At 53.1% G+C, this 25,586-nt stretch overlaps 1 protein-coding gene across 1 annotated transcript in view; it reads left to right on the top strand.

Annotated features, from left to right (window-relative positions):
- RSPO4 (R-spondin 4) overlaps nt 1-24,651 on the top strand; it is a 34,294-nt gene extending 9,643 nt beyond the window's left edge. Inside the window, exons 2-5 of the mRNA XM_012665728.1 lie at nt 17,504-17,692; nt 18,328-18,468; nt 21,286-21,471; nt 24,545-24,651. Of these exons, the coding sequence (XP_012521182.1) occupies nt 17,504-17,692; nt 18,328-18,468; nt 21,286-21,471; nt 24,545-24,651 (623 nt within the window). The remainder of the gene's footprint in view (nt 1-17,503; nt 17,693-18,327; nt 18,469-21,285; nt 21,472-24,544) is intronic.
- Nucleotides 24,652-25,586: the final 935 nt, after the last annotated feature.

The following is a 25,586-nucleotide window of genomic DNA, read 5'->3' as shown; positions in this document are numbered from 1 at the left end:
GGAGTCAAAAAAATTAAACAATTTTTTTTATTTATCTGAATTATCTTTATATATAGCTTTTATTCACCTTATTTTAAATTTTTTATTTTATTTTTATTTTGCCCATCTTTAAAATTGGATTTCCTGAACTTTTCTTGTCAATTTATAGGGTTTCCTTGTATTACCTACATGTGAAGCCCCTGTTGATTTTGACATTAAAAATATCTTTTTTCAGGCTGACACCCAAGTGCCAACTTTGTAGAGTACTCACCTTTGCAGAGTAGAACTCATTACTTACGATATTGTTCGAATGGTCAAATCCACTGGCTTTTTTGGGGGAGAAGTGGAGGATTGTTCTGCCTTAGGGTCTGGGTTTTTTCATCTTTTAAGAAGTCTGTATAAGAAGGTCTTGCAAAAAGCCAGACCCCAGCGTGCGAGCCCTGATTCTCTGTTCCTCTCACGGACAGCCCTTCCTATGAGCGATTCTTCCAGCAGGTGTTAGTTCCGATGCAGCACTCCTCCGGCCTTCCTGAGGACACTGCTGGAACTCTCAAAGGCGGGTGACACTCCTCTGTTCGCCCTCTTTCCTGACTGTCCCCTGGGACCACTGCGTGCAGTCAGCACACATCTGTGGAACACTTGCTGTAAGCTGTCCCTCTCCTTGGGGGCCCCGGACTCTGATGGAAGTGGCAGGCTCAACAACAGGGAGTTTTAATGCAAAAGAGATGTCAGCTGGAAACTCCCTGCCCTAGAGCTGGGTGACTTTGGCTTGAAGGACACCCCGCAGGGGCTTGAAGGCCCCCCAAGGAGTCAGAGCATCCCCTATTGAACGGCTGTTCTGTACCAGGTGCTTTGTGTGCATTGCCCACAACCATAGGGGATTGGGACCCTTTTTACAGAAGAGGAAAGTAGGCCCCAGATGGGTGAAGTCAATTGCCCGGGTCCCCACCGCCCTCGTAGAGTCTGGGTTGGAACCCAGACTGGGGCTTTGAAGCCAGAGCTCTTTTGCACTGTGCCAGGGGGTGGTGAGCTAAACCCAGGGCAGAGCATAAGGATAGGTTGGTTCTACTGGGTGAGTATTTGGCAGATCAGCCGAGCACACAGCCACGTACTCTGCGGGTGACCCCCTTACTCTCCCCAACAAGCAACATTTTGATAGCATCATTCCTGTTTTGCAGATGAGGTCAAAGGGCCTGCCCGGAGTCAAGGTGGCAGAGCTGGGACTCAGACCTGTGTGTGTGACCTGGGTTCCCTCCCACCCACTGCTGCCTCCCGTCTCCCCATTTCCTGGGGCCAGGCGGTTGTTTGGGGGCAGATGTCATTGTGACTTACACCTATTCTCAACTTTGAAAGTGACATAGGGAGCCACAAGACGGGGCCTCCTGTTTCACCCCAGTTGGGGGGACGGGGGGATGCAGTCTGCTTAAAAACAACAACGAGAGGGACCCTAGAACAAGCACTTCGCCCCAGCAGCTGGTGACAGTGAAGAGACAACAAGAGGTCAAGGAGGCAGGACTTGAACCAATGACTTGAACCAATGACAGGGAGAAACAGTAGCGATTTGGGGCATTTATGGAGGAGGCTGTGGGGCAGGCAGAGTCACGGGGTTCTAGGGTTAGGTCTCTGCAAAGCTGAGGGCAGTAACTGAGATCCGCCTGGCACCTACCGCGTGCTGCACGGCAGACGACGCCACTTACCCTGTAATTCTCATTATAACCCACAGGCAAGGCTTGCACGTCCTCCCTCCCTGGCTCTATCTGCTTCTCAGAGGCCCCAGCCACACCCAGGCCACTGGGACGACCCCAGCACCTCGCCCCAGCCTCCCGGCTGGCACTCCTGTCCCACAGGCCATTCCCCTCAGTGCCAGAGGAAGCTCTTAAGGTGGCGGACACCACAAGGCTTGCACCTCGCAGTGGCTTCCCAGCTCAACCTCAGGAAAATCCAGCACCATCCAAACTTCTTCTGGGCCCACATCCCCTGGGGGTCTGGGCCCTCCATTTTCGGACCTCACCACCCGCTCTGGCCTCGCTGCTCTCTTGCACGCCAAGCTCTGCCTGCCTCTGCACCTTCGTACGTGCTGGTCCCTCTGCCAAGAGTGCCTTCCCTGTAAATCTCAGAGAGGCCCTTCCTGCTATCACTCTGTTTACTCTAATGCAATTCCCTGTCGCTGTCTGAAATGGTCTCTCTCCCCTTTGAGATGTAAACTGCATCAGGGAAAGACAGTCTTGTTCACTGATGTAGCCCCAGTGCCTGGAACAGGGCCTGACACACAGAAGGCCCTGAAGAAACATTTGTGAAAAGAACAAGCTTTGCAGTGGGTGGGTGATTGCCTCCATTTTATACACCAGGGTTAAGTAACTGTTCCAGGAAGGAAAGTGTGGAGCTGGGGTTTGAGAACAGGTTTGTCTGATCGCAAACCTTGAATTCCTACCTCCACCCTCTATGCCTTGCTGCTGAGCAGGGCTGATTGGGAGCCTCATCTCTGAGGGAGGACAAGGTGATGACAGGAGCTGTCTCATTCAGAATAGGAGGGCCCCAGCCATCCTCAGCCCCAGAGCAGGGTGCAGCGATGGATACAGCAGACCTGGTCTCGCGAGTCAGGAGCCAGGGGCCAGGCTATGCATGAGCCCAGATTAGGAGAACCAGCTGGCTGGAGATAGACAGCCAAAGACACCTGGGTTCTAGCTCCTGCCCTCCAGTGACTCGCTGTGTGGCTCCAAACAAGCATCTATCCTTCTCTGAACCTCAGGGCACCATCTGTTAAATGCTGTAACTACCGCCATTCTACAGATAATAAATTCCCATCTCAAAAGAAAGTGCTGGATGCTGTCAGCCATTTACAGTTTACCCATCTTGTAGGTCATAGAATTATTTTATTCTTGTTTTAATCTTCATTTTGAAAATTATGAAGGAGGTGGAGCAGCTTTTCATGGGGTTACTGGGCCATTTGTCTTTCTTTTTCAAATTACTTGTAATATCTTTGCTCATTCCCCCTCCCCTTGGGTTGTTCCTCTTTCTTATTGATTTGTAGGAGTTCTTTGTATATTAAAGATCCTTATCCTTGGCCTGCTTTGTGTGTCACTGGCTTAATGATCAGACTGAACATGTAACAGAGGGTTACACACATGACATGTGTTTTTCCCCTCCCTGTAATTCACTGTTGTATCTCTAAAACTCAATCCTTTATAACTTTGGGCAGATCTCAGAGCTTTCTGACAACTTTCAGGTATTGAGAAGCCCAGTACCCAGTGCTAAATTTTTAAAATTTAGGTCTGACTCAAAGCCTTCTCCTTCCATTGATGGAAGGAGACTCCATTGATCTGCCCTGTGGGGAGATCTGTCTTGCTCGCTCACTCCCTCCTCTCCTCCCTCTGGGTCCACTTCCCCTTGTGTCTTGGGGAGCAGAAGAAGGGGTGGGGACGGAGATAGCCGCACTTACTTCCCTGGTGCTGCTGTGGCCTCCGCAACTCCCAGCATTAGAAAACTCGGGGCCCATCTCCAGCGAGCTGCAGGGAAGGACACTGAATGTTCCTCTGCCTCCATCCATCCCCCCTATGTGGCAGGCGCCCTAATCGGGGCACAGATGTAATTACAGGGGGAGGAGCATGAGCTTGACCTGCTCTGATCACCCTGGCTTCCCCCTACCCCATGGTCCCCCCACTGCCTCGTGCCCCTTTGGGCTGGGAATCCGCAGCTTTGATCAAGCTCAGCTGCCTCCTTCGATGTCCACTTGGCCGGGACAGGAAATTGACAGCGAATTGGCCAACTGGCGGCAGTGCAGGCCGCCCGTGTCTGGCCCCGCCCCTTCTGCATCTCTCTTCCATTCTCCCCTCACCCCCAGTAGACAGGGGCAGATCAGCAAGTGTGGGCTCAGCCAGGGGGTGAAGTGCCGGTTCCCTATCCTTCATGGTTTCCCTCCTCCCAACTGTGAGCCCCCCTGGGCTAGGGAGTCGGGGAGGTGCCCTGCCCTGCCCCAGCCACTGCTGGACAATCCTCCTGAAGTCCTCTTTAGACGCTGGTTTACACAGGCCAGGGAGGCGGCAGGGGTGGAGGGCAGCAGAGATGGTTGGTTCCCTCTCAGTAAGTCTTGGAGGGGGTATCTGGCCCCAGTCTCAGACTCGTGAAGCACATCTCTGTAGAATAAGTTCTGTTCATTCATTCATTCAGCAAACATTTACACAGCACCCAGCACACACCAGGCACTGTGCACGGTGCTGGCGAGTCACTGGTGAATGAAACCAAGTCTCTGGGAAACGGACATTTCCAGTCTATTTTGTGTATCTCTCTGGAAGAGAGAGATTCCACAGGTCTCTGATTTGTCTATTAACTTTGTTTAATAAGTCAAATAAAAGCAAATTAGAGGTTTTTGTTTCTTGTTCTCACCCCTATGCTCCTGGAGTCTAGAAAGGAGCGCAGAGTTGGTATTCGAGAAGTACCTGCCGGATGGATGGATGGATGGCTAAGTGAACATTGGGCCCTTAGAGACACTGAGTTAACCATCCATTTGACAGATGGAGAAACCGAGGCCCAGGGACAGGAGAGACTTGCCTGAGGACCCACAGAACTGAACAATAGTCCACCTCTGGGGCTCCCTCCCTTGTACTAGGATTTGGGAGGTGGAGGAAGCCATGGGGAGAGGCCAGGCCCAGAACAAGGTCCCTGAAGATGCTCACCTGTGCCAGGTGTGGCTGGAGGCCCAAACTGGATTTCCAACTCTCTGCCGCCCTGAGAACCTCCAGGTCCCCAGGGTGCTGGCTATGAGGGGTTGGGCCTGTCCCTGGAACACAGACAGGGCCCGGTGCTGAGGGCCACGCTGACTAGGGACCTGCCCTGGCTTCTAGACCCAGCTCCTTCCTGGATGCCCGCTGGCTGTGGGACCCCAAGTTTTCTCAGCACTGGGAGCCGACTGTATTGCAAAGCTCCCTTAGGGCTTAATTTTATGAGGTGAGGGGAGTGTTTATGTTGTACCTATCCTGGGGCTAGGTTCTCCCCAGTACTTAAGATAATCACGACTGCCAGTGACTAAGACTGCCTGGCTTTGAGTCCCAGCTTGCCACTTACCAGCTGTGCAATCCTGCACAACTTACTTACCTTCTCTGTGCCTGAGCTTCCTTGTCTGTAAGACAAGATAATGAGACCCGCCTCATAGGGTAGTTGCGACAGTCTGGCCCATGTCAGTGCGGCACAGCTGCTCACAGCTCTCCCATCGCTGTGCACCTGCTGCCTGCCAGACCCTCTTCTGAGCACGCCACACACACCAACTTATTGAACCTTTGCAGTAATGTCTGAGGATGGTCATTATCCCCATTTTACAGATGGGGAAACTGAGGCTAAGAGAGCTTAAGCTGGGAATTGAACCCAAGCTGTCTGCCCCCAGAGCCAAAGCTCTTAACTGCTCTGTGATCCTACACCGCCTGTCCTACTGCCATTAGCATGGTGGGACTTTGGGGCTCAGAGGTTCCTACGAGAGTCGGGCAAAGGGAGCCAAAGGACTGGGCTTGACAGTCCACCCTCACCCCGGCCTCAGCCAGAGCAGCTCAGCTCTTACCCATGTCATGAGTTGAGCCCTTATCTCACATCTCATCTTGGGAAGACGAAAGCTTCCTTGACCAAGAAGAAGTTCCAAAGCCCTTTATCAAGACCGATCCTTTGTTTTTTCTGATGGGGAAATTGAGTCATGGAGCGATGAGGTGCTCTGCCAAAGGTCACATAAGGAGTCTGAGTCCAGGCTGGGACAGGAACCAAGGTCTTCATTCTTCCCTGAGCTCTGTTGATCACATGACTTCGGCGTGAAAAAGTGCAGAAGGTAATTTGTAGAGCCCACTGCGAAACCTGGTACCTTTCTCAGTGGGGTTCAGTCCCTTTAGATGGTTTCCCCCCACCTTTCCTGGAATCCTGGAGCTTGTGTTGTCCCCAAGGCTCAAGGGGGCCTCCTGGGTTTGGAGCAACGGGCATTGTCCCCCACCTTGTCACGTTGAGCATCCCTATTAGCCGGAGGTGTCCTTCCAGGGCCCTAACGTCCTATTCAGGCAAAGCTGAAGCCTACACAGTGCCCCCGAGAGCCACGAGAGACCTCCACAGTCGTAAAGAGCCCTGAGTCACAAACTCCCCAAGGGAGGGAGAGGGGATCAGCAGCTGGCGTTTCTGCCCCGGGTGTTTCCAGGCAGTTTATACGCAGGACTCTACAACAACCAGGGTGGGCTCAGAGAGGGTCCCACAGACCAGAGACCTTCCCAAGGTCACGCATCAGGCCACCTCACTGCGGGACAAAACCAGGACAGGAAAGAGCCAGAACCTGTCTGAGTCCACTCCCAGCCCCGAAGAGTCATTCAGCAAGCACTCATTGAGCACCTACTGTGGACCAGGTGCTGTCAGCCGAAGCACAGAGCATTTCAGCAACTTGTTCAAGGTCACACACAGTAAACCTGCCCCCATCACTTGAAAAGAAAAGGAACTGTTTCCCAGTATTTTTCCAAATGAGTGGCAACCACACGTACCTGACGACTTCATGACAGTTTTTCCTATAGGACAATTGCAAGACAGTTTCTTACACAGTGTCACATACTTGACAGCATTGTGACGCTTTCACACACAGGACAGTTTTGTGACAGTTCCACAGACAGATTGGTTTTGTGACAGTTTCACACTCTGGACAGCTTCGTGACAACTCTGTGTTCATGGCTCACAGGGTGCTGAACTATGGGGAGATGGGTCTGGGGGAAGCCGGCTGGAGGGGGTGACTCCCTTCCCTGTCCCGGTCTCAGCTGGCTGTCCCTCCCTCCTGCTCAGCTTGCCAAATAATGAGGAATCTAATAACAGTCCTTTTTTCTAAATACGATCTTTCTGAAGGTCACCGGTGGCTGCTCTGGACTGAGCAGTGCCCCGAGGGCTCCCACCAGGAACACAAATGTAACTTCTCCTAATGAGTAGCTAATGGAGGGCAGAATGCAGCTGGTCCTTAAGGGATGGGGAAGCAGAGATTTGGCTTGGTGTGGGGAGGAATGCCAGGCACATGCAGCCTGCACTTGATAGTGTCCAACCCCCACTTGGCACCCCAGAGGGCCCGGCAGGGACAGAATGGGCCAGGGGCCTTCTCCATGCTTCTGCTCGAGGGCCCTCTAGCTTTTAGAGGTGGGTCTCACCTGTCCACACACCCATGTTCAGGCACATAAGAACCCAGCCCCTCCTCTTCCTGTCATGCTGAGCTGAGCAGGGACTGTCCCCAACTTGGACCACTTAGGGAAATGTCTGTCCTATGAGTGGTGAGAGGAGCCAGGTTGCCCCTTCCAAATATCACACCCAACATCCCCCCATCCATCGTCGGACCAGCAGGGCAGGGCATTGTGTCCCAGGAGAAAGAGTTTGTGGACTGGGTCAGCTGTGGCGGTAAGTCTGGCTCCACCACTTCCAGTTGCTGGTCTTTGGGTCTTAGCCACCTCCGCTGCGAAACGAGGAGCACGGACAGCACCTCCCTCCTTGCTGCTTAGAGTGAGGTCTGGGGCCAGCACCATCGGCTTCCCAGGGGAGCTTGTTAGAAAAGCAGAATCCCAAGCCCCACTCTGCTCTTTGGCATCGAAATCTACATTTTAACCCCAGACCCCTGGGCACTTGGTGTGCACATTATGTAGTAGTTGGGAAGCCCTGGCTGACCTCACAGAGTACTTTTTGGAGATCGCATGAGTTCATGCACGTACAACACCCGGCACACCGCAAGCGTTAAACCAGCAGCAGGGACTGAAAGGTGGTGGCACCTCTTGTTCTTAATAAGCAACCTCAGGTGATGCTGATGCGGGTTTAAATTTGAGGATACCACTGGCTGTGAAATCAACAGTTGTGGATTCGAACCCTGGCTATACCACTACCCTCCTGCAACCGGCCTGGATAAACCAATGTCTATACGGGATTCCAGGTGGCCAGAGAATCACTCCTAGAGAGTTTGGAAGGGACCTGACACACAGGGAACAGGCATTTCGTCTCCTGATTGAACACACGCCTACTGATGGGCTCCCTGTTGGACTTGGCTCTGAGCCCCGCGGGGCAGAGGTCGTCAGCTTTCTTTACATTTTTATGAGTCTGGTCCTCCCAACTAGACTGTGAGCTCCCTGAGAACAGTTTTTGAGAACACTTGTTAAGCTTCCGTTCATTGATTCATTTAAGAAACAGCGGCACCTCCAAGGCGATGGGGATTTAAAGGAGAACAAGCCAAGATGGCCCCAGCTCTCAAGGGAGCATCTCTCACGAATCAAGTAATAACATAGCGCTTATTCCTCTGCCGTTAGCTGTGCTAAGCACTTTGCATGGATAAGCTCATGTCATCCTCACAGGTGCCTGGGGGGTGCATGCTACTATTGTCCCCATTTTACAGAAGAGGAGACTGAGGTTCAGGGTGGTGAAGTCACTTGCCTAAGATCACCCAGCCAGGAAGTGGTGGTTTTTCAGGCCCCAAAGCCAAGACCACCACGGTGTTCTGCTGAACATAAGGCCCTCTGGGTTCTCCTCCCTCCTTCCCCCTTCCTTTACTGAGAAGGGTCCAATGAGTTGGAGACCTCTAGCCCCACACCCTGGGGAGTCTCCAGGGCCCACCCCTTTGCTGGGATGGTGCAATCTATCCCCCAGGCAGGAATGTGCCAGGGGCTCTTCTGAGCCAGCCTCCAGCGGTGGCGACTGCCTCCCATATGTGGCGGCCTGAGCGGGCGGGCGGGCGCCCAGATGTTGTTTATTTCCTTTGGTCATCAGTGACATGCACCCCCCACTGCCAGGCAGGGATTGGAGGATGGGCCGCACAGCGCTCTCTCTGTGGGGCCCCCCATACATCATTCTGGATCCTTCCCAAGGACAGAGCAGGGACCAGGGCAGGGCCTAGTCCCCTCAGGCTCACTGCTTTGGGGCAGGGGGTGGTGGTGTCCTTCTCTCCTTCCCCGTCCTTCTCACCCCCAGGGAGTCCTCAGGACAGCTGTGTTAAATCCTTAGTCCACCATGACACACGATGTTCTCATGCAAGACACACTTCGCTGGGCACACCCTAATGATGAAGAAACTCTACCCCCAAAAATGCTACCATCAAAATAGAAAGCTCTGGACTGATTGTCAAAGCAATTCCAGGATCACAAATGCCAGCAGAGGCAGGGCAGGTGGTGACAGTAATAGTAGTGACAGGGATACCATGGAGACCCTCTTAAGTGTCAGGCCCCGCCCAGGTCCTCACAACATACCTGTGAAGTCAGCCAGTAGGATTCTTGTATTACAGATGGGAAAACCGAATCACAGAGGCTAAAGCACTAGTTCAAGGTCACATGGACAAGGGCAAGGGGCAGAGCTGGGATTTGAACTAGACCAGTCTGGCTCTTAACCCCATTCCACACTAGTGGCTCTCAAAGTGTGGGCCCAGGACCACCAGCATCAGCATCACCTGGGAACTTGTTAGCAGTGCAGATTCTCAGGCCCCACTGAGCCCTACTGAACTCCTACAGAGTTGCGCAACTCTGAGGTGGGGCCCAGCAGCCTGTGTTTTTAACAAGCCCTCCAGGTAACTTTGGTGCATGCCCAAGTTTGAGAACCCTGCTCTACCTTGTCTTCTAATGTGAGTGAGTGAAGTGGCCATAAGGTGCAGCTCAGGGATGATAATATATGGCAGCTGACCTCTGCTCTCAGCATCAGGGACAATAACAGGGAGTGGCAGGGATTGCGGCAAACTGGAGAGCATATGCCCCATTTATGTAACTCCAACCACTAATTGCCCTGAGAATGCAGGCCCAGTGCTGCAGGCCCAGATGTCCTGACTTTTTCCAGAGAAGTCCAAATTCTAGCTTTTTAATGTGAAATCTCTTAATTTTTTAAAATTTTGGCAACCTATCCAAATTATTCTTTTAAAAAAAAAGTATAGAACTAGAGTTGTTCTTGGCTTGGGTATTGAGGATATTGCGGTGACAGACTCACCGTGGGCTGCTAAGGAGATGAACTTGTCTAGGAGAACATGTAATTTTCAGGGTCCCAGATGTCATCCTGTGCTTTGTGACCCCCTTCAAGGAACGCCCTGCAGAGAGAAGGTAGATGGGAGGCATGATTTTGCAGAGGTGACCCTAAATCCACTCAAAATCCCCAAATGGAAGAAAATACAGAGATCACTTGCAAACGTCGAGCCATTGGCTCCAGTTGAAACAAGGGGCTTGGGGCTATTCTCAGGATGTGGGTGACCCTGACCATAAGCTTGGGAACCTTTCCCTCAAGAGCACAAGTCATTCCCTGTTCCCAAAAAAAGAATAAAGTTGCCTCCTAATGTCTCTGCCCTGAGCTCTTCACCATCCAGAGGGGCAAAGACCATGTGCCCTGTACCCTGCTGACCACCTTCCAGCCTCACCAACGTCTCTGGCCTCCATTTGCTCACCTGTAAAAGAGGAAGAGGGTCCAAAAGTTGCTTGACCATCCCACTGTGCATCACGATGGTGATGGAACAGGAAGGGAACTTATGTTTACAGAGGAACACCTACTATGTGCCCGACACCTGCTGGTTTGTTCGCACAGCCCTCATGATAAGTCTTGTGGAGGTAGGAATTGCTGCCACAATTTTTCAGATGGGGAAACTGAGGCCCACAGAGATGAGGGTACCTTGTCCAAGGTCACATAATGAGTGATGGAGCCAGGATTTCAACCTTGGCACCTGCACCATAACACGTGACCTTAGAGTTTTAAGTCCCTTGAGGGCAGAAGACACATCATCCTCTTCGACATAGTAATAATAGCTCCAGTTTATCAGATGCTCCTGTGTGCTCAGCTCTGAGCTGAGTTTTCATGCACCATCTCTTTTAACCACAATAACCCTGCAAGATAAGCATTATTACTCCCATTTTACAGCTAGAAAAACTGAGGCTCAGAGAGGTAAAGTACCTTGCCCATGGCCACACAGCTGCCTCCAAAGCTCATTAACCATTGAGCCCTCTGGACCTGACACAGAGTAGGGGCTCAGTAATTATTTGTTGAACGAATGAATGAATGACTCAACCCTGGGTTAATGCATGCGTCCAGAGTCATCATGAGCCTTCATCGCTTTGTAAACTGTCAAGCCTGGTGTGTTTAATTCCGCTATCATTCTCCATAGAATGGACATCCAAGTCTCAACTCATCCCTTTGGTGCTGGGAGAAAGACGGAATGACTCAGTTGTCATTCTAAGCCTCTCCAGCTGCTGGAGCAACACGGGGCCATACTTTTGGGGCTGACTGGCATTTTGATGGGGGGAGGGGGCGGAGATGGTCTTGATTATGGGAGACAGTCGTCAAGGGAAATTACGTGGGGTGCCTGCCATCTGCTCTGATGTATGTCTCAAGAACACTTGGGGAGGTTGCAATCAGAGCTCAAATGCTCTTAATTAGAAATACACATTCGAGCTGGAAGAGGGCAGCAATAGAGGCCAAGATGCACTTGAGGTGCAGAAGGACCCAGGAGGTTTCAAAGTGTACTCCCTAGAACCCCAGGGTCCCTTGGGGCATCAGAGCGGTCAGGCTGGGGGTGGGGCTCCAGGCTCTTCACCTCCGCCAAGGAGCCAGAGCTGCTCCACCAGGATCTGCTTCCTAACTAGCAAGGTACATCCATTCTGATTGTAAGTTGACAAAAGAGAACTAGCCCAAGTGAAAAAGTGACTTTCTGGGCCGGGTGTGGTGGCTCACGCCTGTAATCCTAGCACTCTGGGAGGCCGAGGCGGGCGGATCACTCGAGGTCAGGAGTTCGAGACCAGCCTGAGCAAGAGTGAGACCCCCATCTCTACTAAAAATAGAAAGAAATTAGATGGACAACTAAAAATATATAGAAAAAATTAGCCGCGCATGGTGGCACATGCCTGTAGTCCCAGCTACTCGGGAGGCTGAGGCAGAACGATTGCTTGAGCCCAGGAGTTTGAGGTTGCTGTGAGTTAGGCTGACGCCACGGCACTCTAGCCAGGGCAACAGAGTGAGACTCTGTCTCCAAAAAAAAAAAAAAAGAAAAGAAAAAGTGACTTTCTTTGGAGCTATGGGACAAACCAAGCCTTGGGAGGGACTGGAAGGCTGTCAGAAACTTTGTGTGTCTTATGAGCCCACGAGGTTTCTAGTTGCTGCTTCTTTCTCTGCATCTGATTTGTTTATTTTTTTCTCTCTCTGTTTCTGTATTAGTCAGGAGTCATTTGGTGCAAGTGACAGAAAACCTAACTCAAAGTGGCTTGAGAAAAGAAGAGAATCTGTGGATCCCCCAGGGGTGGATCCAGGTGCACAGATGACTCCTTTTGGAATCGGTCTCTGCTGCTGCTATGTAGCCTCCATTCTTGGGAGACTCTTCCCTAATGTGGCAGCCATCAGCTCTGGCTACATCCTCCCAGAGCCAAAGAGTGGAAAAGAAAACACACAGACACACACACACCCATTCAATCAAACAAAAATCCCCAAACTAGCTCCTGTTGGGATGTGTGCCTGTGTCTGAACTAACAACCTCTGTAGTCCAGGGGACATGATGCTCTGATTGGGCAAGTCCAAGTTAAGTGCATCTGGATGGAGATGGCGCTACCTGAACCTCCCGAAGTCTGAGAGTGCAGAGGGGCGGAGTCTCTGCTAGCTAGCGCCAGCCAAGGCTTCCCACACGTGCACCGGAACAGGCCGCCTTCCAGATCAAGAGGCCAGCCCAGACCATTGTCTGTCAGCCCAGAGTCAAAATTTTCAAGAGGGACGGTGTCATTAGCCCAGCCTGATGAGCTGCTGGTGGCTGTTTGAAGCCACCGCTGGCCAGCATCAGGGCCATGTAGTGCAAACACGGCTGCCAGGGCCAGTTCTCAGGGAAAGATGTGAGCCGGGAAGACACTTCCAAAATGCCTATTGCATTTACTTTGGACTTGTTAAAATTCACATTCCTGGGCCCAAACCAGATACTTTATAAGTCTTTATAAGTCTTTTCCACTCTTTGGATCGGGGATTCTTACGCATAGTCAAGTTTAGCAACCATCAAATTTGGCTCTTTCTAGAACAGCACTGGACAGACTCTAGTTGTCATTACTTATTATTCATAAAGTCAGCACTCAAGTCCCTAAACTCGTCACCTTAGGGGTGGAGTGTGGAGAAGGGAAATAGCATTTCTCTGTCTGATGGGTTATAGAGAGGTGCCACTGAGACCATGAATTCAAAAAGTCAGAGGTGCCATAACAACATACAGACACTAGAGGGCACCCTCGCCAACTGCCAGGGCCAAGGATGCAGCCGCAGACAGGGCCGCCACCCCTCAGAGACCTGGGCTTGAAGGATAAAGATCCATCCTGCCGGCCAACACTCTCCGAGATCAGGGACGGTTCTTTTGTCTTTAGCATATTGAGCCATCGTTCTACAAAAAATGCTGTAGCTCTAACTGCGGCTTCTTTGCAGTTTAGCCACCTGACCTTGGGGAAGGCCCCCTGCTTCTAGGCTCAGGCTCCCCATTGAAACTGCGGGGGTGGGGCTGAGTGATCCCTAAGCTCTTCCGAGAATGGTGAGAGTTTTCTTTGCCTCCACCTTGGAACCCTTATCGCATCCTACTTTGCTATCACTTCTGTGGGCTTCAGTCCTTCCCACCAGGCTATGAGTCCCACGGGGGCAGGGGCCAAGTGTCGCTCACCCCTGTGGCCCCAAGCTCTGCCTGGCACAGGAGGCTCTGAACAAACGCTCACAAGAGAGCCGCGTGGAGCGGATAGACCTGCCCCTGCCGATTCTGCGTGACCTTGGGCACATCATTTCACCTCCTTGAGCCTCGGTTTCCTCAACTGCAAAATGGGCAACGACACCCATGTGGCGGTGTGAGTCTCCGTCCACAAATCCAGTTTGTAGGAAATGCCACTTTGTTTTGCTGTAATGGAACATAATTTGTAATTGGAACTCCTATTCCTCCAAGTGGCAGAGATCACCTCAAACCAGTTGAGGGTCCCCTTACCCCTTGGCGATGGGGTCGCATCTCAGGTCCAGTGGGCTTACGTAGGGCCGAGGCACAGAGGCGGGCACCGTGACGTCACTCTGACGTCACTCTGTGCTGGCCTGCGCGGCTGAATACCCCAACATCACCAGTCACTATCGTGTATCAGAAAGGCCCAGGGACCTAAACAAGATGGACGACGCTTTCCTCCCTCTCCCACAAAAGAATCTCTGCAGTAGGCAGTGCTGGGTTCGTAAGGCCGCGCCAAAGTGTCCTTCTGTAAGATCCCTCTGCCACCTGGATCTGCCAAGGCCGCAAACATGAAGTCCGCAGTCGCGCGGGCGGAAGGAAGAAGGGGAGGAGAATAGCGCAGGCACTTCCGGGGGCGGCACCGGGACACGCCCACTCACATACCATTGGCTAGGTCTCAGACACATGACCACATATAGCTGCAAAGGTGCCTGGGAAATGTAGTCTTAGAATCCGCTTAAACTCAGGGTTTCATTACAGAGGAGGAGGGAAAGAATGGACATGGGGGACAACTACTACAGTCATCAGGGACGTGCGCCTCCACAGCTCTCGGAATCCCCGTCCCACGTCTCCAGAATTTGTCACCTTCCCCTGACCAAGACCTCTGCTTGAGGATGGGACAGGGCTGGGGAGGGAAGAAGCGGGGAGAAGAAGGAAAAACAATGCCGCCCGCTCCCTGGCCCAGGACACAGTAGAGGCTAACCTCTTTTCTTCAAGTGCGTTTTTAGTGTAAATTGACCTACAGTCAAGAATTAAAAATAATATAATTAACACTGTGTGCCACTATCCTGAGTTCAGTGTTTATTAGTCTCTTATGTCTTTTAATATACATGTAGGTGTCAGAAATGCTACAAAGTGTTGTTTTGCAGGTTCTTGAACTTGATATAAAGGGCTCTGGCCACATGATTCATTGTGCACTTTGCTTTTCCCTCTCAGCGTTGTCTCTGAGATGTGTCCACAATGATGCCTGTAACTCTGCCTCAGCCATTTGTCATAGCTGGGTTGTGTATGTGGCACGTGGCTGTGGTGTCTGACTATACCACAATGTGCTTATCTATTCTGTTGATAGAGAGTTAGCTTTTTCAATTGTTTGCTATTGAGTAATGCTGCAGTAAACATCTCTGCACATGTCTCTTTGTGCACATATGCAAGAGTTCCTCTAGGCCAGTGGTTCTCAAAGTGTGGTCCCTGGGCCAGCAGCATCAGCATCACCTGGGAACCTGTTAGAAATGCAGGTTCTCAGGCCTAATGAATCAGACACTCCAGGTGGAACCTAGCGATCTGTACTATCACAAGCTCTCTAGGAGCTGCCGATGTGTGCTAGGGTTTGAGAACTGCTGCTCTATAGTTTATGCCAGAAACCAAATTGCTGTTTAGAAAAGGGACATCCTTAAATTTACTAGAGACTGCTACATTTTTCTTCAAAGTTTACACTTCTACCAGAAGTGAACGTTTTCTCTTGTGTTTGCCAACCCTTGGGAGCATCAAAATTTAAATTTTCTTTGCCAAGTAAACGAGAAGTCTGAGCTCTGCTAAATTCTCAGTTGATGTTCTTCTCTCGCTGGCCCTGGGAATCCCTCTAACAACATCACACTTTCTCTTTGCCCCGGGGTCCCTGCCAGGTATAGAGCTTTGGAAGCACAAAAACCTTTATTCTGCTTCCCTGTTACAGTTTCTCTTCCCAGGGCAAGGTCACTGTGGGCATTGCCACCCTTGCTTGGGGGCAGAATCCCAGGATACAACTTAGTCACTGTGCACCCCCATATAAGCAACAGAAATAGGGTTATCAGCAGGATGTGGAGGGTCGCAGGATCCAGGGATCTGAGGATGAAGTTTTTGGAAGGGGAAGTTCTCATCTGAGAGCTGGAGGCGGTGGGGGGAAGGAATGGAGCGACTGAGGGAGGGAGGGGAGGCAGAAAGGCCCCAGCCAAGGCTGGGCAGAGAGCCTGCTCAGCAACCACACGAACCCCATTCCTGTGTGCCCCCTCGCTCTTGTGTCCCACTCCCAGCACTTGGAGTCAGGGGAGTGGGTATCTGGCCAGGCTTCGGTCAAGGCCTACCCACTGCCAACTTGAAGAAGAGCCAGGCCTTTTTGCTTTCTGCTCCAGAAGGAAGGCACCAGAATTTGGCCTTCACCAGGCCTTACACAATGGGGAGTTCCTCTAAAAGGGAGCTGGGGCACCAGTAGGAACAGGGGAGGGACTAGGAGCTGGAGAGGCAAGAATGTCCCCTGCTGAGTGGCCATGGGGCCTAGGGGAGCCAAGGTGTGTGACCAGTTCATTAAACAGTCTGACCCCAATGGGGTATAAACAGGAAAGAGTTTAATGTTTCCCCAATTGCTGCCTCTAAGAAGCTGCCCTGTCCTTTCCTGTCCCTTAATGACACCTGGTCATTTTCTGACCCTCCCCACCTCCTACCCCCAGTGGTCTACCCTGCTACCTCTTATTGCTGGGGCACCTGCCACCAGCCAGCCTTCCTGTGTGAGGCAGCAGCAATACCACTGATGCCTGGCTCCTCCTGAGGGGGTCCTGGCCACTGACAACCTCCTCGTGCTGGCCGCGCAGGACACGCAGGCTCTTCCACTGCTGTCTCTGCCCTTCTCTGTCCCGATCTCCTTTCTCTGCCCAAGGAGATGTGGGAAGGGGGAAATCTGCAGGGCTGCGAACACAAGTTTATGTCCGACTGGGACAGGATATGCTTGCACCTTCCTGCAGGCACCCCCATCTTTGTAAGGGGTTCCCTTGAGCCTCCTCACTTGGTCTGGAGGGTTGGGAACAGAAGAAAAGTCACAACACCACCACCCGCTTCCGCAGGCTGACAATCCCTAACTCCGTGAGTGGTTTAATCAGGGATCCTGAAGTGATGGTTGGGGTAACAGAGACTCCCCGTGAGCCTTGGAGAAGCTCTTTAAGGTTCTAGAGTATTTTCCACCTCTTTTTCCCCAGCCCTCAACTTGCTATTACTGATGATAGTGGGAGCCCTTGATGCTGGTGACAGTGAGGAACGGAGTATTGTTCAGAAACCAAGCACGAGGCCGAAGGTCTCGCCCCAGCCCCCATGCATGTGCACCCCCTACACACTCAAATACACACTACTTTAGTAAGTAGGAAACTCCAAATAACAGTGGTTTAAGCAAAATAGATGTTGATTTCTCTCTCACATAATAGTGTACACAGGCAAGTTAGGGCTAGTACAACAGTTCTTCCTTCTTCAGGGACCCAAGCCCTTTTTATCTTATTTCTCCACCACCTCACGGGATATAGGTTCCACCTCATGATCCAAAATGGCTGCTTGTGCTCCAGCCATCGTGTTCACATTCCACTAACAGAAGGGATGAGAAGATGCAAAGGGTATGCCCCTGCCCTTTAAGATGGCTGGCTTTCTGGAAGTTGCATATACTGCTTTACCTTACTTCCCATTGGCCAGATTTTGGTCATATGACCACATCTAGGTGTAAGGGAAACTGGGAAATGTAGTCTTTTGTTTGGGCAGCCATGTGCCCAGTTAATATCCCAAGGAGACGGTCTGAGTTGCTCACACACATAGTTTGACCATCTCTCTCTCCCTTTCCCCTTCCTCCCACCCTGGTCTGGCGGGCAGTGGGCTCTGGCCTGGGGGGCAACTGCACGGGCTGTATCATCTGCTCAGAGGAGAACGGCTGCTCGACCTGCCAGCAGAGGCTCTTCCTGTTCATTCGCCGGGAAGGCATCCGCCAGTACGGCAAGTGCGTGCACGACTGTCCCCCCGGCTACTTCGGCATTCGCGGCCAGGAGGTCAACAGGTGCAAAAGTACGTGGCTCCTCCCTTGTCTTGTGCTAGTGCTGGGCTCCTGGACACCACTGGCCTAGATTCCACCCTCTCACCCCAACACAGCCAGAGGGGACGCAGGCGTGTGCCTGAGCCAGACTCTGAGACACCTGCTGGGTTCCAGGCTGGCTCTGCAGCCTTAGGCAAGTCAGGCCCCTCTCAGCCTTATTCAGCACTTATAGGGCAGGGAACCTTCATGTCTGCCCGAGTTTGCTGTGTGGCCTTGGGCATGTAATTCACCTTCTCTGGTCCTGGCTCAAAAGGGAAAAGGAGTCCTAACTCCTAACTTTAATTTTCGCTGTGACCTGGAATGAGCCATCACTGCCTCTGAGCCTTGGTGGAAAAGAAGCAAGGAGTCCTCACTCTCAGCCCAGATTGACTGTGTGACTTCAAGAAAGTCACTTGCTTTCTCTGAGCCTCAGCTCAAATGAGAACCAGAACTCCCTCATAGGCAGGCCAGTTTGCCCTTGGCCAAGTCTGGGTCTCAAAGGAGACACTGAGTCCTGACCCCAATGCTGTAGAGCCTGGGGCTGCTCAGAGGCCCTCCCACCCCACGCAGACCCAGAGGGCCCCCTCCCTGGCAGCCGCCCTCACCTGGGTGTCCGGCTCTGTTACAGAATGTGGGGCCACTTGCGAGAGCTGCTTCAGCCAGGACTTCTGCATCCGGTGCAAGAGGCGGTTTTACCTGTACAAGGGGAAGTGTCTGCCCACCTGCCCACCGGGCACCTTGGCCCACCAGAACACACAGGAGTGCCAGGGTGAGTGGGGACCTCCTCGCCCTGCCCCTCCCTCTTCCTCCCTGGAGCAGAGGCTTGGTGAGAGGCGTCAGGAGACCTGGAAGAAATCACAGTCGAATGCCACGTGGCGATGGGAGGCCCAGCACCACCACGCCAGGTACTCCAGGCACCTCCACACGGTAATCCTGCAACGCGCCAGCGCCGACAAGACCACCATTCTTAGGGATACTGTTACGGCCAACATTGGCATCATTGTTATTACCAAGGGGGGCAGCAGGGTACAAAAAGAGAACACTGATTTTGGAATGAGACAGACCAGGGATCAAATCCTGGCCCTAAAACTTACCCATTAGTGATCTTAAGCAAGTCACTTCAGATCTCTGTCCCTGAGTTTCTCCAAAGGTCAAAAGAAAAAGACTAGAACATAGACCCTAGGACTGTTATGAGGATCAAATGAATCCATACAATTTAAAGAGCTCGATACAGTAGCTAGCATACAGTAAACGCTCAACACACGTCAAGGTCATTATTTTTACCACTCTGACTGTTTCCCGACAGTTCCTTGTCAGACTCCTGTCTGTGAGTCCTACACGAGGATGTTCCTCGACATTCTCACCTGGACCACGCATCTCTGCCCACACGTCCTCTCTGGGCTCACGTTCGCGGCCATTCCAACAGCTGACTCATCCGGCCGTATCCCTCCCCGAGCAGCAGACCCGCACCCCCACCCACCTTCTGGGCGCCTTCGTTCCACTCCCCCAAGCCTGATGCTTCCTCTGCGATTCCTCTGTCACCAGCCACTTCTGCCATCCCCGGGTGGCCGTGCCCGAGACTCAAGCCTCATTGTTCACTCTTCTCTCTCCCTCACCCTGTATCCAATCCAATCTGTTCCTGTATTCACTTAAAAAATATTTACTAGAGCATCTGCTATGGCCACGCACTTTCCTAGGTGCTGAGGACACAGCAGACAAAGCCTCTGCCCTCGTGGACGTGACATTTCAGCGGGGAGACAAGAAGAGGCATGAGAATAAATGCATAACATGTTGGGTGGCAGAAAGAACTTTTGGGGGAAAAAATGAAGCAGCATAATGCCCCCAAGCCCACCCCACCCCCCCCCACCCATCTGTTTCTCCCCTCCCCCTTCCCCACCACCTACCGCCTTCTTGCCACCCTCTGCCTGTCACTAGGATTCTGGCTGCAGCCTCCTGCCTGTCTCCCTACCTCAGATCTCACCCTCTCCAGCCCACGCTCCACCCAGCAGCCAGAGGGATTATTTCAAAATGACAGTCTTCCCAGGTTCCTCTTCTGCTCAAGGCCCTTCCATGGCTCCCACTGCCCTCAGGCAGAGCTGCCCAGGCCCTGGGCAATCTGGGGCCCATCTGCCGGCTGCTTAATCCCCAGCATTTGTGCCTCTCCCGTTTGAGTTCGTGCTCCAGCTTGCCCAGTTCTGGGTGGGTATCGCAAACAGAATCCACCTGGGGACTTTGCTGGAGTTATTCCTTCACCTCCTGCCCCTCTGTGAGCCTGGCTCACCTCCCCGTCCCCCCCGCATCTCATCCCGTCTTCCAGACTCAGTGCAGGAGTCTCCTTCTTCATGACCCAGGCCACCTCTGGGGTCCCGCAGCCCCTATCACTGCTCTGACCACCCCTTCCTCCCAGCCTGGTCTCCAGGTGGTGAATTCCAGGAGGCAGGCCCGGGCGGGTCTTGTCTGCTGCCCCTCAGCACCCAGGACAGTGCCTGGCACACAGTAGGTGCTCAATCTTTACTGGTCCATGAATGCACCTAGCGACAAGACCGCTGTTCTAAGGTCTGGGCCTCGCTGCCTCTTGAACTTGCTGTGTCCGCTGTGAGCCCCTTGCTGCGTTCCCTTAGCACACCCCTTGCCTGCTCTGGGCCTCAGTGTCCCAATCTGCAAAATGGGGGTATTCATAGTTACCTATACTCTGGGCCTACTTCTCAGGGACTCTTACAATAATCAAATGTGAAATATACACACATATACATTTATATGTATATGTATATGTACACTATATGTTAATATACATACATTTATTTACATATATTTTAAAATTACCCCCCACTAAGAACTGTTATGTCCATGACCTTTTTCTTCAAAGCAGCACTGGGTAGCTTCTGCTTTCTAAGGTTGATCAAAGGCACATGATCAAGTTCAAAAGCCATGTCCTGGCCAGACGCAGTGGCTCACACCTGTAATCCCAGTACTTTGGGAGATCGAGGCAGGAGGATCGCTTTGAGCCCAGGAATTTGAGGTCGCAGTGAGCTGTGATGACAACACTGTGCTCTAGCCTGGGCAACAGAGTGAGACTCTGACTCAAAAATAAATAAGTAAATAATAAAAACAAAACCCACATCCTGGCCCTGAGTGCTTCCCAGACGACCTTCCAGCCTCCTCTCCTGCCCCTCCCCTCCCCTCCAGAACCTCAAGCTGCCCAGTCTCTCAGACATGGTCGCTGAGCTCCCAAGGCTTTGAAGGCCTGCCTAGAATGTACTTCCTTCTCCACTTGACAAGCTCCTCTCTCTCCCTTTGGATCATATGTCACCTCCTCCGGGAAGCCTCCCCCTTTAAAGCTAGATAGTCTGTCACTCTGGCTTCTGGCCGGTCGCAATCCGTGTGTGCTTTAGTATAGCCCCACTCCACGCTCTCATAAGTAGCTTTTTAAATATCTCCTCTCTGATCCCAGTAATAGACTGAATCTGATGCAGGTGGAGACGGTGTATTGAGGGGCCTCAACCCCTCAGGCCCTGCCCTTGGATCTGAAGGACCCTCACCACCAGCTGACCCCGACTGTCTGTCTATCTCTCCCTTGACCCCACAGAGGAGTGTGAACTGAGCCCCTGGGGCAGCTGGAGCCCCTGCACGCACAACGGGAAGACCTGCGGCTCAGCCTGGGGCCTGGAGACCCGGGTCCGAGAGGCCAACCGCGCAGGGCGGGAGGAGGCGGCCACCTGCCAGGTGCTGTCTGAGTCAAGGAAATGTCCCGTCCAGAGGCGCTGCCCCGGAGGTGAGCACCAGGACGGGTATGCGGGCCTGCAGACGGCAGGGCCAGCGGGTGACTTTGAGTGGCGTTGGGACACTGCCTCCGCTAATAGAATCCGTAAGTCTGCCTGAAAGGCCACCATTGGCCATATTGTCGAGTTTGTGTCACTCTCCCAGTGTCCTTTCAAAGGAGGGTCTTTGTTGCTGAGATCAGTTCCAAACACATCAGGAGGATTGAACTGCCAGGAATTCTCAGCCCTCTTAGCACCTCCCAGGCAGCACCCCAATCCCTGTCCACTAAATGCCACTGGAACCCCCTTCATTGTGGCAACCAAGACCACTACACACATTTCCCAAGTACCCCTGGGGGCTATTAAGAACCACTGATTTAAACAGAAGAGAGGCCACAGAGTGTGTTTGGTAAGATGTGAATGGTAAGTATGAACAGTAATGATATGGAATCAGCAGTGTTAACTGTGCAGGTACTATGTGCCAGGCACTGTGCTAAGTTCTCCGCAGTCATTAACTCATTTAATCTGCACAACGACACCGTGAGGAAAGTATTACTCTTATCCCCATTTTGCAGATAAGGAGACTGGGGCCCAGAGAGTTTGAGTCACTTGACCAAGGGTCACACAGCCAAGGACATGTGGGCCTGGAATTCAAACATAGGTGGATGTGCAAAGAGGAATCCAAAGGCATGATAAGGGATGAGGAACCCGAAGCCAGGCAACCTTGGGTACACAGCTGAGATGTGGCGGAGCCAGGATTTGAACCAGAGACACCTCTGGTTTCAGGACATGTGGTACCTGGGTTGGAAGTGCAGATAGCAGAGATGGGAGCCTCTAGGAGCCATGCTGGGCAGTTGGGGACAGAGAGCGAGGTTGAGATGGGACCAGAGAAACTAAGAGACCCCAGACCAGGGAAGCACCCACACAGGCAGACAGACAGATCTCTATAGCCCTCGCTGCTGTGGCCACACCTCTCACGGCGTCCGAGAGCTGGTGGCTGATTGGCTATTGAAGGATCAAGAGAGGAAAGCTCTTCCCCCATATAACAACAATAATAATAATAACAGCGGCAAACATCCACAAAGCACTTACCATGTGCTGGCACTGTGCGAAGTGCTTTGTACGTATGACTCTAATTCTCACAGCAACCCTACCGCAGCTCCTGCATCACCCCGGTCTCAGCTCAGGTATCTCCTCCTCAGAGAGGCTTTCCATGCGTTTCCCCCTCCCAAGAGTCATTTTCCATCGTATCACGTCATAGCACTTACGTCTTTCTGAAATGATCTTGCTCACTCTTGTGTTTGCTTGTCTAGTGTCTGTTTTTCTTACTGGAGTGTGATCTCCAGTGAGACCGAGTGTCTGTCTGCCTTGTTCATGGCTGTCTCTCTGGTGCCTAGAGCAGGGCCTGCCATGTAGTAGGTGTCCAGGTGACATTTGTTCGATGAGTGGATGGATGGGAGGGTGGGCGGGTAGATGGCTGGGTAGGTGGGTGGAGGGATGGGTGTGTGACTGGTTGGGTACATGGGCAGCTACCAGGCATGCACAGGGAAGGGACACAAAGCCACGCACCCCCACACCCCCACCGTCAGAGCTGGCAGGGGCTGCTTGGGCAGCACCCACACCCCATCCCCAGAAGCTGTCCTCCTCTGAGGGTTGCACAGTCAGCCCCAGAGCTTAGAGCGGGAGCTGGCTTCACTGCCCCCCACGGACTCAGAGTGGGCACGGGGAGCCCCAGGAGTTGGCAGCTGGTTTGAGGGGCTGCCCCTGTCCCTGCCCTGCAGAGGGAAGAGTCAGGACTGGAGCCACAGCTCTGACTCCTGGGGAGACCGGCACACAGTTGACACCCGAGCCATGACACTGCCGTCCCCTTGTCAGTGGCTCCAAGATCTCTAACTGCCTTGTATGTACCCTTGGAAAGTGACTCCCTGAGCCTCAGTTTCATCACGTTCAAGTGGGCACACAGCTCCCTTTGGGGAACGGAGTAGGGATCAAATAGCATGACAATGGCCTGGGTGTTGGAGACACCCTGGAAAGCAGAAATTTGGGCTGGCCTGGCTCCCAGCCACACCTGGGTTTTCTCACCTGTCAGTAATAATAATGACAAGCAACTGCTCGGAAGAACACTCCAGGCAGCAGGCACAGCCAGTGCAAAGGTGTGGCTGGGGCTGGGTGAGCCGGATGACTCGGTCCTTAACCCCAGGTGAGCTGGAGCCGCTGCAGGAGTTTGAGCACAGGGACAACTGGACCTCTTTTGCTCTAAGAGAGAGCATGCTGGGACTCCGCCTCCTCCTCCAGCCTTCTGGGCTGCACTCTAGAAACTCCAGTCCAGGCTGTGACACTGAGCAAGTCGTGCCCTGGCTGGGCCTCAGAGTCGTCATCTGAGAAATGGGGCTAATCAGATGCTAGAGAGTCAGCCCGGCTCCACAGAGGGCAGGGGTCGCGATTCTGAGTTAGGTCCTGGGTTTGCATCCCAGCCCACCCCTTCCACAGTGGGCACCGAGTGTGGGGGTTCCCTCCATGCCCATCAAATGGGACAATGGGGCTGTCCCTGTCTCTCTCTGCTGTCGTGAGTTGAGCACTTGGTGCCATAGCCAGCACTAGCTAAACGCTCAGTTACTGTCGCTGTCGTGATATGTGAAGGGCAGAGCCTTCGGCAGGGAGGTGAGTGGAGAAATTGGTGCAGGGACCCAGGTGAAAAGTGCTGAGTCTCCAGCAAACAGCCTGGCACACTGTGAAGTGAGTGCACCAGGGAAGGCCATGGGGACCCCATTAGGCCACCCTATGTCCGACCGGGGGTCCCCATGTGGACCTCCAGGCCTGGCCAGACCGGATGCCCAGCACAGGTGGCCCTCAGCCAGTTAGCACCCCTCCCCCTCCCTGCAGAATGAGGAGGGATGTTCAGTTTGGGGTAACCCAGCCTGCAGTCTGAACTCTGAAAAGGAGGGGTTGTGAGGTCAGCCCCCAGATGTCCCGGGCCCCATCATGAGGGAGTGGGTAAGGCACCCTCGTCTTGCAGGCCTGGGGAGCCTCCCGGGCCCCGGTCGGCCCTGCAGCCTCACGCGCAGGCTCTGTGCTCTCTCACTGCAGAGAGAAGCAGCCAGAAGAAGGGCCGGAAGGACCGGCGCCCGCACAAGGACAGAAAGCCGGGCCGCAGGCTGGACGCCAGGCCGCGCCCGCCCACCCGGCAGCCCTGACTGCTGAGCCTGCCTCCTGCTCCTTCCTCCTCCTCCTCTTCCTCCTTCTCCTCCTCCTCCATTTATCCTCTCCTCACTCCTCTCTCTTTTTTCTTTCTATCTTTCCGTCCTTTCTTCTGCTTTATGTCCTTTGTTTCTTCCATAGCTATTTTCCTCTCCTTCCTCCCTTCCTCTCTCCCTCCCGTCCTCTTCTTTCTTCCTTTCCTTTCATCTGTCTTTCTTTTCCTTCGCTCCTGTGTTTCTTTCTATCCTTCGCTGTCTCTGCCCCCAGCCCATCCCCACACACACTCCCTTTCAGAGAGAGACCACGAGCCTGTGCCCTCCCTGCGGCTCTCTCTGTCTACTCCTTAAAGAAAGCAAACATCTTTCTCCAGGCCTTTCCCTGACCCTGTTCTGACCCCACCTTTGCAGAGAAGGGGTTCAAGGGATGAGGCCCGGGCCACAGCACAGGCGAGTCCTGGGAAACCTGCTTCTGCTCCAGAGGAGAGCCCAGAACCCGACTGTGCGCACCTCGTCCCCTGGCCAATCCCTAGAGGCCATTTCCACAGACCTCGGCCACCAGCTCCCCCAGGAGCCCTCAGAAGAGGCTCCAAGGTCTCCCACGGCCTGGCCTGGACAGCTTCCCCCATTGGCCACAGTGGAGCCCTGACAGGGCCTCTGGCTGGACAGCCAGGCCCGTGCCCGCCAGCTTCGTCCCCTGGAAGCTGCCTGCTGCACCCCCCTCCACAGCCCCCACCAGCCTCCCTCTCACGGTTCCCATGCACCTTTGTCCCAAGCTGACAGTATTCTCTAGGCCTTTGGGGACCTGAGCGCTGGATCAGGTGGGGCTGTCACCCCTGGGGAAACCACCAGCCCAGTCCAGAAGAGGCCATCAGAGCTGGAAGGAGCGCTAAGATTATCCAGCCACTCTGTTCCCCACCCCGTACCTCCTGCCT

Source organism: Propithecus coquereli, unplaced genomic scaffold (assembly GCF_000956105.1).
Source record: "Propithecus coquereli isolate 6110/MARCELLA unplaced genomic scaffold, Pcoq_1.0 Scaffold122, whole genome shotgun sequence".
Taxonomy (NCBI): domain Eukaryota; kingdom Metazoa; phylum Chordata; class Mammalia; order Primates; family Indriidae; genus Propithecus; species Propithecus coquereli.
The sequence above is the reverse complement of the archived record's forward strand: the minus strand, read 5'-3'. Positions and strand labels throughout refer to the sequence as shown.